Source organism: Bufo gargarizans, chromosome 6 (genome assembly GCF_014858855.1).
Source record: "Bufo gargarizans isolate SCDJY-AF-19 chromosome 6, ASM1485885v1, whole genome shotgun sequence".
In the NCBI taxonomy this organism is placed as follows: domain Eukaryota; kingdom Metazoa; phylum Chordata; class Amphibia; order Anura; family Bufonidae; genus Bufo; species Bufo gargarizans.
Window position 1 is genome coordinate 334,252,142 of NC_058085.1, and position 14,572 is coordinate 334,266,713.

A 14,572-nucleotide genomic window follows, 5' to 3' on the forward strand; every position below is an offset into this window, starting at 1 on the left:
TCCAAAGCCTTTAACATGCAGATTGCTCATTCGGCCAACAGATTTTCCTCCTATCAAATTGTCCCCAAATCAACAAATTACCGAAAACCAAAGTACCGAAACCATAATAAGTAGTGCAGATTTCGGTGCCGTTTTTATGTGGTTTTGGTGCGGATTTCATGGGGATTTTGTGCAGACAAGTCTGCACTGTGTGCGGGTAGCGTTAGGCTGCACACACCAGCACCTATAGCGATTGTTCTCCTTTTACAATAAATAGCGACATTTATTAGAAGCGCAGCCCGATACTTTGTGGTATGCACGCCTGCATGGAGACAATAGACACAGCTAGGACATGCAATTTAGAAAGTGGACATACACTTACGGCGTTATCCCCTAGAATGTCCAGCTTCTTCATCAGCTCGCAAACAATGATGTCCTAAGAGGAAGTGGACACAACCTTCATTTTAATGGATACATTTTATGTCCTTCATCCTATAATAACAGAAGAGACTTCATTTACCGTCACCCCTTCAGCTTCACAATAAACCTGGAGGGGGCTCTTCCCTTCCGGAAAGGGGATGAGGTGGAAATTAATGTTGGGGGACCTCCTTTCTCTTTCCTGAAAGTAAAAGATATTTAGTTTACTGTCTAAACAAATTCATGTGTATATATATCCATTTTAAAGAAGTATTCCGGTCTTAGCAAATGAATGTCTAATATTTTTTGTGTATCATGGCTATCAAGATCCCTGCTGACAGTCATTGAATAGTTGCCTTCATTGCTCTTTTCCAGAGGATGCAAAATCCATCATGGTTACAGGATGATCTCACAGGAAATCGTGACATAAGCATCGGCACAAGACAGGGCCAGGTTTTCAAGCTCAGAATATAAGCAGTGAAGGTTCCTGTTGAGTTACAGCAAGCAGAGATCTTGAAAAAGTGTTGAGGAATTGGTATGAAAAGCATATTAAAAAGCTGCACAAATTCTTATTATACAGTGGATAGGCTTTATTTGCTAAAAAGGGAGCAATCCTTTAGTGCTAGGTATGGTTTATACTACATTGGAATGGTAATAATCATAAGGCTCACATTAAAGGGGTATTCCGGTTGTGACTATTAGATCGGTGAGAGTCCTACCACCGTGAGTCCCACTGGTATCCCCTATTCTGTGGCCAGGAGATAACTTGTCACATCTGGAATACCCCTTTAAAGGGAAACTATCAGAGCTATTTGCACCATAGAACTAATTACAATGCCAGGTAAGGGACAGAGATGAGCAAATCCATTTGAAGATTTGGAGATTCGTTCCAAATCTCAGATTTTTTAGGCACCCGGATCTTTTTAGGTTCGATTTGGCCGAATCTTGTAAAACGGCGCCCAGCGCATAAGCAATCCTTAGTGTTCTGTCATCACCAGGCAGGAGGTAATTGCAGTCAGTTGCGGACAAGCAATAACCACAGTTTGCGATGGCAACCATAAAGGTACATACAGCTACACCTGATGCTGTATCATACCGAGGGGGCGGGCGAGGGAAAATGAAATAAAAAAAAAAAAGATTTAGAGTTTTCATTAATAAAATCTGTGTATTAGAGGATTAGAGGATGTTATATACCAGTTTCCAGGGCAATTGGAGCAAATTTTGTTCGGAACTTATAGATTCGCTCATCTCTAGTAAGGGACAAACATACCTTTATTAATATGTATCATGGTTTAACTACACATACTTCAAAGTTTTAATCAATATGAAATTAAGACCAATTGGATGGTCCCCATTGCAGCAAATGCTCCAGCTTTCAGACATAATGCCTGTGCCTCCCCCTCAGTCCTAATTAATGGCCCCTTTGCTATCCGACGTTGATGATTCCAGCAGTGAAATCAATGCAAACAGCCAGGAGAGTAATCCTGCTATTGCACGGCGTATGCAGGGGATTTCAGAGATGGAATCAATGACGTCAGACAGCAAAGGAGCCATCACTCAAGACAGAAAGGGAGGTGCGGGCAGTGGTTATGAGCAAGAGCATGAGCACTAGCCATAATGGGCACCTTTTATAACTTTGAAGTGGTTGTCTAAAAAAAAAAAAAAAAGATTTATACCCCATATGCCCGATTAGACCATAATGACATAACCCAGGAGGGTCCTCCAATCAAGAACCCCTGTAAGATTCCAGGTTGAGAGCCACTCTGTAAGAACGACTCCCGCAATTGCCTGCCACAGGAGCTGGTCACAGCAAATACAGGAGATGGCTTCAAAAAAGGTTTAGATGACTTTTAATTCAAAATGACATGGAGGCTTATGACAATGTATAGAAATCTTGTTCTACACACCCTTTCCCTTTGGCCCAACCCCTTTTTAAAAGGAAAATGGACATTGATCCAGGGATTTGTTCTATGGATCGATATAGCAGGATTACAGGTTAGACTTGATGGACTTTTGTCTTTTTCCAACCTTAGCAACTATGTAACTAGTGGTTGTTTTCATGAGATGACCCCTTTAATAAATCTCATTATAAAGCATGGTCACATGATTCTCATTCCTAGACAGATATTTAACGCATCCATGAAAAGTCATTGGGTAAGATATACAGTAAGTCACGAATACAAGTATTGACAAGGTCACAATGATTTCTCCAAATATTTCATACGATCCAAGGTTCAGCATAAATGCGGGAGATTTAGAAACCTCAGTTATAAAGATTACAATGTCTGACACATACTTCCAGCTCTAGGATCCGGAACTCCAGCAGTTCATTCTGGTCTTTCGCATCTTGGACATCGTGTCTGAGCTTGGCTTCGTCGGTCTCCATTTGTTTGATCTGTGATGGAAAATAAAGGGTTAATTGTATTATCTATATAAATTTATAGAATAGTAACATATATGATTGCAGTGTAATACATAAAATCTACTCCCTACTCTGTTTATAAGTCATGTACAAATCATTTTTTTCAATTGGTCTTTTTCAGCAATCTTTCCTTTACAGATTTTTGTGTTATCAGCAGCCCATGTGCCGTGTCCCACTATGTGCTATATGCCGGCACTTTAAACTTTTGCTGCTAACTGTCTTATTTAAAGAGGACCTTTCACTACTGTACAAACTAAAAACTAACTAGATCAGTGGGCAGAGCGGCGCCCAGGAGTCCCCCTGCACTGCTGGCCAATCGCAGCGCACAGCTCATAGCCAGGCTATGAGCTGGCTATGAGCTGTGCGCTGCGATTGGCCAGCAGTGCAGCAAGGGACATGCCTCCTACAAAAATCAGTCAGAGGGAGCGCAGACACCGGAGCCTATACCGGGCGAACGGAGCGGCGCCCAGGCATACTAGTAAGTGCAGGGGGACCCCTGGGCGCCGCTCTGCCCACTGATCTAGTTAGTTTTTAGTTTGTACAGTAGTGAAAGGTCCTCTTTAATGTATCGTATTTCCTAATATTAGGCTGGAATTGTCATTACATCTATTCGCCCCTAGGTGGTGCTGGCGCCACATATTATATATAACCAGGCGTTTGCTAATAAAGTTAGTGGAAGTTGAAGTTAGTTGTGAGAGGAGAAGGAAGTGTATGGAGGAGGAGAGCAGGCGCAGTCGAAGATCTAGCTGCCTTTCTTTCATTAGGGCACTGATCAAGCCTGGAGAGGACAGACCAAGTAGTCACAGCAGCCCAGCACAGACTGAAAAAAAAGCAAGTCTAGTGAAGATTAGAGCTGAGTCTAGCCAAGGGACTTAACAAGCACCAGTGACCGTGAGGAACTTAAAGCTACCTGGACACAACTGGATGATTAGTGCGCAGAATTATCCTTTTTCACTAAACGCCTTCTGGGACATAGTGAACCTGAATACTTCAGGAGAGCATTCTACATCAAATAATGTAGCAGAGAGTTTGCTTGCCACAAGGGAGAACTCCCTTATTGGATTGCTAAACATAAGTAGGAAATCATTATATTCAGTACCTGAATAGTAGAGATTGGACTTAGTGCAAAACTATTTAAGCAAGAATTGTCAGCCTGCCTATTAAAGCTAAAGTCTTGAGAGAACTCCTCAACTGACAGTTGCCAGACCTGTTATAGGAATTCCAGTTAAACCAACATCTGGATTATTGCTTTTGCTATATAAATAAACTGTACCAACTGTCCTGAGACCATTGATTCAGTAAAAGTTCAACTGTGTTTTACTACAACTGACTCATCCTTCCTACTAACTTCATTTTCACCTAACAGTGCTGGCGTCACAAACACAGGGGCCCAGCCACCAAAGCACCTTAAACACCTATACCATTAAGGGCACCTCAACTTTCATCTGGCTGGTGTTCCTTGCAATAGAGAGTGCTGTCCTTCCCTCCACTGCACTGCCGGCCTAGAGATGCTCTGCTAACCGTGAGTAAATGAACTAGTACCCCCATCGGCCCACCGTCACCTCACGTGTTGCCCCTGCGGTCCGCTTTGCTGCACATGTCCACCATTGTTCCGCTCTCCCTGATGGGCACGGGTACCACTTTGCTCACTTGCCTCCTTTGCTCCCGTGCTGCTACAGCCTTCTTCTCCTTCTTCCTGATGGGTCCAGCCACTGGAGCAAGCTGGTTGTTCCTTTCTAGCAGGCTGCTTCTTACCAGCAGTGCCCATGCTCCCACCTGCTCCTAAAGGAACAGTGTGCACCCAAATCTTCCCCAGCCTACGGCCAGCTTAAAGGGGTTGTCTCACCTCCCGATTTCTGCTCTTCCAAGCAGCTACCTAGGCTCACTGTCTGAGTTACAGGGGGCGGTGCTTATTTCTTTGAATGATGACACAGGCGAGCGGCACTGAGATAATGTAATCCCGCTCCTTGCCTGTGCATGCGCGCTCCTGAGGCTTCACATGCTTTCAGCTAGGTGCCTTTTCCTCTCTTATAGCTGGCTTTTCTTCTTGAACTGCTCCCCAGGCTACTGTCATTGCTGATAGCAGCTCTAGACACCATATACAAGGTGGCTGGAATAGGAGGAAGCTTGTGCGCATGTGCGGAAATGTGTGCGCTTGCTCGCGCTATCCCGGCCACCAAACAGGCTGGCATTTTACTACCCAGTGAGCAGATGCTTCCACTGATTAACAAGGAGCATGATCTAAGGGACTATAAGATGACAATTATCCAGGAGAGGAGGCAGTATTGCAACATGGACTATATTAGTAAGTTATTTATTATATAATTATATTCAACATAAGTATCATTGTGACAAGTACCGTCCCCTGTGGAAGAGTGCCTGAGTAATAGGTTCTAGTACACCAGTCCTGTGAAGATGAGCTGTTCTAGGTTTGTCTGCCTATGTACTGACTTCTGTCTGTTTTCCAGATTTGACCATTCACTGCCTGACCTCTGCTTGATTTTGTTCTGACCCTGAACTGTCTGCCCAGACCTTGGACTGTTTATCGGATTGCACAACGTCTGCCTACCCTGAACTTGGCTTCTCCCTGACAACTGTTTTCCTGATCCCTTGGTGCTCCGTACTGGTGTCTCTTGACCGCCAAGGGTCAGTCATCACTTGAACAGAGACTATTCCAAGAGGTAGTGATCTGGTGGATTCCCTGTAGTGAAGTACAGATTCCTGTATATGGGTTAAATAATGAATACCGGGGGGACGGACACTTAGATAACGCTTTTTGGAGTAGTAGCCCCAAGGCAAGTCTGTTAAAATGGCACAGCAGATCCACATACACTTTCAACTTCAGTGTATCTGCAGACCACTGCTTCCCCATTCTCAGTGAATCCATCAGAGAGTTGCTTTGACAGCTCAATCCTGTAGACCTTATCTATGAACTCCTTACAGCTTATAAACATTCATTTAAACTAAATTTCTTATTAAACTGAAAGTAATTTAGCCATAATGAGTGTTTTATGAGCAGTAAGGAAAGTAAGTATAAAGGTCTACAGGTGACATATTTACTGAGAAGAAGAAGCAACTGTATTGTAAGGATATGTTTAAGTACTGATTGGTTTTGTCCCTTTAATTATGTTCCCTTTTATTATTAGCATTCTGTGTAATGATGTGCCTTGTAATGTAGTACCCATCCCACATTGTGCTGATAAGACCACATTCCTGAGTGATCTCAGAGACATGTGTGCTGCACACTGTAAAGGGGGCTAAAAGGTTTAAAATCTGTGACACACATACATTTGGGGACTGTATCAAAAACTTCATCCATCCTAGGTAGGATGTAAGTATTCATTTGCCCTATCTTTTGTACACCCTGGGGTGTCATGTGTTATAACTTGGTAGACAGCCATGTGTTATAGCATAATCGACAGAGTCTCACTCCATTAAGGCTGGTGATGTATTTACTTTTTATTCAGTATGTCATTTGTCTGTGTTATCTTATGTTTAATTACTTGGTAAATACATTTATTCACTTAGCCCACGTAAGCTTATTCATTCTCAAATCTTTTGAATTTACTTAATGTTACAGCAACAGTCTGCAAATGTACTGAAAGCGAAAGCTATAGAGGAAAAGCTGATGATTTTTTTTTTATAAAAACCAAATGAAAAAATTATTTTAGCAAAACAATTAGTAGAATGGAATGATTAAAAAAGAGATTGCATTTGCCCATTTTCCTGCTTCCAACACATCAAGTTCAAGAACTGATTATTCACTTGGTGTTTAATATATATCCCAATACTTGACAGGCACCATTTTCACAAGATAATCAATGTTATTCACTTCACCAGTTTAATGTTTTGAGTGATAGTGAATGACATGGTGCTAAAAGTTGGAAATTTACTTTAAAGGGGTTTTCCAGGTCTTCTATATTGATGGCCGATCCTCAGGATAGGTCATCAATATCTGATCGGTGTGGGTCTTACTCCTGGCACCCCTGCCGATCAGCTGTGTGATGAGGCAATCACTCCACTGAGAGCTGTGGCCTCTACCTAGTCCTGTGATGTCGCGTTCATCGGTCACATGGCATTCAGGTGAATGGGGCTGAGCTGCGATACCTAGCTCAGTCATCATACAATGGATAGAGCTGTTCTTGGTTGGTTGTGAGAAGGCCGCGAAGCTCACTGGAGTGCCACAGCTTCTTCAAACTGCCGATTGTTGGGGGTTCTGAACCATGCAGAGTGTTGGACCCCCACTGATCTGATATTGATTGCCTATTCTGAGAATAGGCCAACAACACTGAACTCCCAGAAAACCCCTCAAGGATAAAATGAGGCATCTTACTTTATCAACGAGTTCCTGGTTTCGTCTGTAAAGTGCCTGCTTCTCCTCTATCCATTTCATGTCCTTGGTAAAAGAAGAAATGCATTAATCGACTTTATTTAACAAAAACAACTAATAAATAGCCGGAGCAGACACTACAAAAGGATTCCTAAGTACTTGCCTAATCCTAGGAGTCCTTTCAAGTCCTTTGTTAGCATTGTTTTATGACAACAAGCATGCAGAAAAACACAAAAGTCGTCTTGGCTGCTAATGCTGAAAAAACACTTTTATTCCTCAATTCTGCCTACTGTGAAGGAAGTGATGCACGTCCTATTTTGTGTCGCTGTTGTTTTTATCCTTTCTTTGCCTATTAATAAAACCTTTTTTCAGAGATTATAGTATGAGCAAGCAATCAGCCGTCAGCATATACTTATGTGTTATAGTATAGAGAAGAAGACTGTCATCTCTCCCGATATGTCTGTTTTAGCAACTACTTGCATTCCCCATGTAATAACAATTTTGGAGCATTAATTTTTTTACTCTAAGATGTGCCATTCTTTTATTATTCCTGCTAGAAGTTATGAATGAATTACTAGCAGTTTGCAATGAAGATCCAGATGGGGGTTACCCGTTGGGTAAGCAATAGTACTGTGCTTAACATAAGTCACTAATCTCACTAGGATTGTAGTGTGCCAAGAGATTCCAGGAAAGAGCTTATTCTGGTGCCCTTCAGAGGTTTAGCCTCTTGGTGTCTTAGAGGGTCCAAAGGTCAGTATTATAAATTGCACAAGGCAGGTTGGAGACACTATTTGCATTTTTATATTGCGGCCCGATGTTACACTGCTGAGGCCTCTCTTTATATGCACCCATTTATAATAATTTGTGTCCAGCTCAAGCATAAAAGAACAGATGTTATTATTCCTATAAGGCCTCATGCACAAGGACATTGCTCGGCCATTCCGTGCATTGGGGACTGCAATTTGCGGTCCCCAATGCACGGACACTATCCATTCGGCTGCCTTATTGGATCCAGATCATTCAACCTGGATGGGTCAGTGATCCGCCCGCATCTCAAGAAAAGTTCTATTCTATTTTTTGGGCGGTGCGGAGGCACGGAGAGAAACCCCACGGAAGCACTCAGTAGTGTTTCCGTGGGGTTCTGTGCCTCTGTTCCGCAAGTGAAAGCTGTTTGCGGGCCGCAATACGGGCCACAGACGGAAACGGCTATATGTATTGTGTATGAGGCCTGAGGCTGATCATGCCACTGAATCCTGGCAGAAACCACGTCACCCCATACTGCCAATTCCTCAGTTCCTTGATATAGTTGTCCAGGCAATGACTTATTAGGATATCAGCGTGACAGAAGGCACATTTGATAACCATAGTTTGAAGCCTCGCCCTCTAGTCCTGACGATTTCATACTAGAGTCTTGCAACCTGGAACTCTCCAGATTTTGTAAAACTACAACCCCCAGCATGCTCTCACAGTCTTGGGCTGGTGAGCCCCAAGTTAAAGTACAATTTAAATAGCCCCTATTTATCAAACTTCTGTTATCTCACCAGGGCTACCCTAGACATGCAGAAATATGCACAGCTGCAACCTCTACACCCCTTATTGCTCTGCCAGTAGACTTTCCTTGACCTCCCTGCCACTTCACCTGCTGGGCTTTCTAGCCTGTTCTAGAAAGCAGGAGCTTTGATTAAAACCAATGTTTCAGTCTGATTCATTGTAATGGCAAAGCCATATTGGAGCAGTAATTTAAGCACGCCTGCGTCAGATCGCCTTTGTAGATTTGCAGTTTGATCAACAAAAGCAGAGAATCAGAGTAATGATGTCTGCATAAAAGAATGGGAAGAACAATGTAATAGCAATTAGGGTATACATTTATTGTAATTTATTATTCTAACAAAATTACTACATGAAATAATTTAATGTCTCAAATGTATCTAAGCTTTTCAGGGACCTAATGTAAAAAAAAAGAGAGACATAGACTATATAAAAATGTAATAAATAAATATATAAAAAAAAATACATAGATAAATACAAATAAAAAAGAAACATTGATAAATAAACGCATTTTGGAGGGATATGGCACAATTACACCCCAATCATACATATGCGAAGCTCCAACTATATTACATATAGTCCTCACTTCCCCTGAAGCACATTTCTTCCCTCCCCCTGGGGTTCAATGGGCTCTACAGTATGTAACACTTTAAGCATAGTCTCCTGCCTATACTCAGTTCAGCACAACTATTTATGTTTTTAAAAAAAATTTAAACCCACATATTCAGTCCTCACAGAGACCACCAAACTCTCTCAATGCTTGTTGTTGCTTTTCAGCTTGTGCTGTGTACACTGGGGGCAGGATCAGCAGTCACACCATTATCATCAGAGGGCAAGATTGCAATGAAAGTTACTACCTCTGCTGCAAAGCTGATAGATGGTTACACAGGATTACATCCAGGGCACAAGCAAGGAGGGAAGGGGTGGCTAGCAGGGATTGTGCTGCTGATGCCAGGGAGGTGCCAACATGCCATTCTGCCTTGGCCAGGGTCTTTAGATATAAGGCTAGAGTGGTGGGCGAGGGAGGGCCTAGCTATGACTATGCTCACACCATCGACAATGGAGATGACCGCTCCTTCTTCCTCCTCCCCCTCACAGCAAAGTGAATGGTACACATGACCCAGAGCATGCCCACAGAACTCTCCCATAAAAGATGGATGCCCCATAACATAAACAACATTGAATACATCTTGATGACAAAATCTTTAAGGTTTTTGATTGGTTACAAATTCTGGTCTCCATATAGTCTACAGATATATGAAGCATGTGTCTTACCTGACCCTGCTCAGACATTGCTTTCTCCAGATCTTCTATCCTTGTTTGATAGCTGAAGATTTCTGCTTGTAGCTGCTCTCGAGTCTGTGGGATATATGCAAATACACATGTGAAAATAAAAAGTTAAAAGTAAGTTACAACCTACTTAAAGGTTTTTTTCCAGGACTTTAATTCTTGGGATAGGTCCATGGGTGCACCACCAATGAGGCCAGGTGAGGCGATTGCCTCAGGCAGCACTAGGTAGGGGCAAGAGGGGGGCAACTGAAGGACCATGGGCAATGAACGCTTTCATTGTGGCGAAGAGGTTAGGTTAAGAAATTGGCATGGGTGGGGGGGGGGGGGTGCTGTTTTAGTTTTCGCCTCAGGCAGCAGAAACAGGCACATACACTACCATAAGCTGACCATGGCTGGTTACTGCAGCTCAGTCCCATTCTAGTGAATGGCGGCAAGTGAAGTACAGTAACCAGGCATGGCCACTACACAGTGTTCAACGGGACAGCCATGTTTTATAATGACTTCTACCTTCATGAGTGGAAACCTTCTGCCCTGCTCCCTCCAGACCCCTGTCTGAAGTATAGTCGATGACCACACTTTAATTTGCTAACCAACCCACAGTCATCCAAATGCCATCTTTGTAATTTACTCACCTTACATCAACAGCCCCTGTGCCGAGCCCTCACCGGCAATCACACGACTTGAGCAGAACTGCTGTGATAATGTCAAATCTATGGGTCACGTGGTGAAGAACCCCAGCAATCCCGGCCCCATTTTGGGAGCAACGTATTGTGGTGTGGGAAACGTGCATGTAAGGATCCAGCAAACAGATACTGGATCCACGCATACATATAGAATGGTATCTGCGAGCAGGGAACAGGGGATTGAGGAGAGGGAGGAGATTAATACCAATCATATGACAGTGTGGGGCATGCTGGGAAATGTAGTTCAATCATAAAACTGAAACTACTGAGATGCCCCACAACTGCAGCCTGTCAACAAACGGCAGGGATGCATATAGTGGCAGAAATGTAATTTTTTTCATGAATAAAATCTATGGTCATGGTATTATCACGTACATCGGTATTTGGCCTCATGCACACGACCGTTCCGTTTTTTTTGCGGTATCCGGATCCGCAAAACACGGAAGCCGCCCGTGTGCGGAATAGAACAGGCGGCCCATTGTAGAAATGCCTATTCTTGTCCGCAAAACTAGGACATGTTATATTTTTTTGGCGGGGCCACGGAACGGAGCAACGGATGCCCCGTTGAAGTGAATGGGTCCGCATCTGAGCCGCAAAAACTGCGGCTCGGATGTGGACCAGAACAACGGTCGTGTGCATAAGGCCTTTCTTTGTGGTTTTTCTTCATGAACCTGGAAAACCCCTTTAAGGCCTCTTTCACACAAACAAGAGCAAGTTCAGTCAGTTTTGTCTGCAATTACGTTCAGTATTTCCGTTTTTTCTGCACGGGTGCAATCAGTTTTGATGCGTTTTTCACGCGTGTGAAAAAAAACTGAAGGCTTACAAACAACATCTTCTATCAACCATCTGTGAAAAACACATTGCACCCGGACTGCATCCAGGTTAGATCCGGATGCGATGCGTTTTTCACTGAAACCCCATTCACTTCTATGGGGCCAGAGCTGCGTGAGAAATGCAGAATATAGAACATGCTGCGATTCTCACGCAACGCAGAACTGATGTTTGAAGGCCACAGACCCATTGAAATGAATGGGTCAGGATTTAGTGCGGGTGCTATGCGTTCACTTCATGCATTGCATCAGCGCGGAAAACTCGCTCATGTGAAAGAGGCCTGTTAGGATACTCAACTGTGTGTTCACTGAGACAGGTTATGATGTCATTGGATTGACAGTGTGACATCACTCGGAGCAGAAGATGGTGTGACACTGCAAAATGTCTGCAATTGTGTAAGTTTGTTTGTCCTTGCACTTAGGCTTTCATTTAGAAGGCACAGAACAGAAAACAATACCTTAACTTCTCGTTCTGCATCAAGAGTCCCACCGACTTGTTCCTGTAGAAGAGCATACGCTCGCTGCAGAGCCTGGTATTCCATGGTCAGCTGGCGGAATCTCAACTCTGTCTCTTCCTTAGCCATGCCCTACAATGTGCAAGCACTGCTTTAGTAAATGGCAGCAATAGTTGTGTTTTCTGCTCTGTTTATAAATTATCATTTTGTATCTATTTTCAGTTCCTTATACCATAAGAAAATGTAATGGTGGCTCAGGAGCTTTGTTTGCATCATCACCCACTGGATGTCGGCTCGTGGTAATGGTCAGGATAGGAGTATTCCAATGTGTTGCAGGGGTTGTCCGAGTGCTTAATACTGATGATGACCTATCATCACTATTTGATTGGTGGGGGTCAGATGCCTGGCACCCCCGCCAATAAACTTTTTAAAAATGGTGTGGCACTTCAGTGAGCGCTGTGGTCTCTTTGCAGATTGCCAAGCACAGTGCCCTCCATTGGAAAGCGGCTGTGCAGCTCAACGTTTCGGTCCAACCTGGACCTTGTTCACGTCAGATTTGATGGAGGATGGCGTGCTGCTGAGGTTACTGCGCAGGCCCAGCTATTGTGTGGTCACCTCGGCAGCACGCCATCCTCCATCAAATCTGTATCAGGACGCCACAGCCCTGAACAAGGTCCAGGTTGGCCCGAGACGTTGGTCATCGTCTGTATATTTATTTGGATGGATATAATAAATCACTAATAAGCAGTAGGGTTGGGCGCGAATATTAGAATTGCGAATTTTAATTGTGAATATTGCCACTTCGAGAATTCGGGAAGATTTAGAATATAGTGCTATATATTCGCATTCGGGAATATTCTAGATTTCTTTTTCATCTGAACCGATGATCCCTCCCTGCTTCTTGCTTGTCATTGCTGTGCTCTGTGAGTTGCCCCAACACCACAGATTAGATACTGATGACCTGCTCATCTTTTTTTTATAACTTGGGCAACCTTTAATATCTAAAAATAAAAGTCATCAGTTAATTTGAGCCAAGTTTATCAAATGTTGCACAATGTTTGAAAAATGTGGCCGTTAAACAAAATGTGTGACTTTTTACTTCCAGAATTGTGGCTGTGTAATTCCCCCAACACAAATTTTGTACTACTAATCCATAATGTGGTACCACAGAATAATTTTTAATAGGATCTGTCTGCTTTTCTACAATGTCATCATTTTACTACACCTAATTATAGATGAGCGAATCGACTTCGGATGAAACATCCGAAGTCGATTAGCATAAAACTTTGTTAGAATACTGTACGGAACGAGCGCTTCGTACAGTATTAAAATGTATTTGCTCTGATGAGCCAAAGCTATTACTTCGCAAAGCCTCGCGAGACTTTGGGTAATAACTTTCGAAATTTATTTCTACTATTAAAAACCTTTTACCGAACTCAGTTTTAACTAGTGGGTGTTATCAGTGGGGGGTAGGTCCCTGTACAGTCTGATACTGTTCAGTCAGTGCTGACTGTGAAGTGCCACGCCCACTTCACTTGGGAAATGTTGACACCCAGTTTTCAATTTAGGCCTCTAGGCGGTCCACAAAAAAAGGGATCCGCAAAAAATACAGATGACGTCCGTGTGCATTCTGTTTTTTGAGGAACAGAACATCTGGCCCCTAATAGAACAGTACTATCCTTGTCCGTTTTGCGGACAATACTAGGACATGTTCTATCTTTAAACGGAACGGAAATACGGAAACGGAAGGCATACGGAGTACTTTCAGGTTTTTTTTGCGGATCCATTGAAATAAATGGTACGGAATGCAAAAACGGAACGGAAACGTAAAAAAAAGCGTTCGTGTGAAAGAGTCTTATTTATACATTTCTAGGAAGAGTAACAGGGGAGCATCACAAAGTAGTAATGTTATAGTATAGGGAATAAAATGATTTACTGAAACAGATTCAAACTACAATTTTCTATTTAATATGTTATTTATATAACGTGGTGAATGGTGCAAGATGAAAAAACAAAAGTGCTGTAAAAAAAAAAAATCTCTTAAATAATTCATCATAGTTAATGCTTCTTAAAACAGGGATTAAAGACTATGTATACCTTTTGAGGGCATTTTTTTTAATAATTGTATTTTAGTCATTTTGGGCTAAAAATGATTCTTTCAATTGGTCTGTTGAGCCGTTTCTGAGAAATAAGGGTTTAAAAATCAGTCTATTTGCAAGCTGTCACTTTCTGTTTCCTTTGACTCCCGTCATCTGACTGCTCATATTTAGCTCTTATCTCCTTATCCTCTGTTCTTCTGATCTTATTTAAGCCATATTATTATCATTTTAATAAGAATTGATCTATAATGAGTGTTTAGGACATCAGTAGATCAGAGATAAGAGCTACACATCAGATATCAGATGACAGGATTCAAAGAAAACAAAAAGTGATAATTTGCAAATAGACTGGTCTTTAATTCTTGCATCTGAACATTTTTAATAAAGTCCAAGTGAAAAAAAGATTTTTGAACCCAAAAATACCCCTAAACGTGTCCACATAGCCTTTAAAAAAGACACAACCTGTCCTAAATAAAAACAAGCCCTCATGCAGCTACATGAATAAAGTACAATAAAGTT

General features: G+C 42.4%; 1 protein-coding gene across 21 annotated transcripts in view; it reads right to left on the reverse strand.

The window, feature by feature from the left end:
- The window catches only part of LOC122940834 (janus kinase and microtubule-interacting protein 3-like), a 96,376-nt gene that overhangs the window by 22,118 nt on the left and 59,686 nt on the right, over nt 1-14,572 (reverse strand). For 9 of the 21 annotated variants that reach the window (XM_044297644.1, XM_044297638.1, XM_044297643.1 and 6 more), the window contains 6 exons: nt 11,958-12,086; nt 9,972-10,055; nt 7,152-7,214; nt 2,693-2,791; nt 500-598; nt 362-415 (listed from right to left, as the gene is read on the reverse strand). In XM_044297644.1, coding sequence (XP_044153579.1) covers nt 362-415; nt 500-598; nt 2,693-2,791; nt 7,152-7,214; nt 9,972-10,055; nt 11,958-12,086 — 528 coding nt within the window. Of the gene's footprint in view, nt 1-355; nt 416-499; nt 599-2,692; nt 2,792-7,151; nt 7,215-9,971; nt 10,056-11,957; nt 12,087-14,572 lie in introns of all 21 variants that reach the window. The other 12 variants (XM_044297642.1, XM_044297640.1, XM_044297635.1 and 9 more) reach the window with 5 other exon arrangements.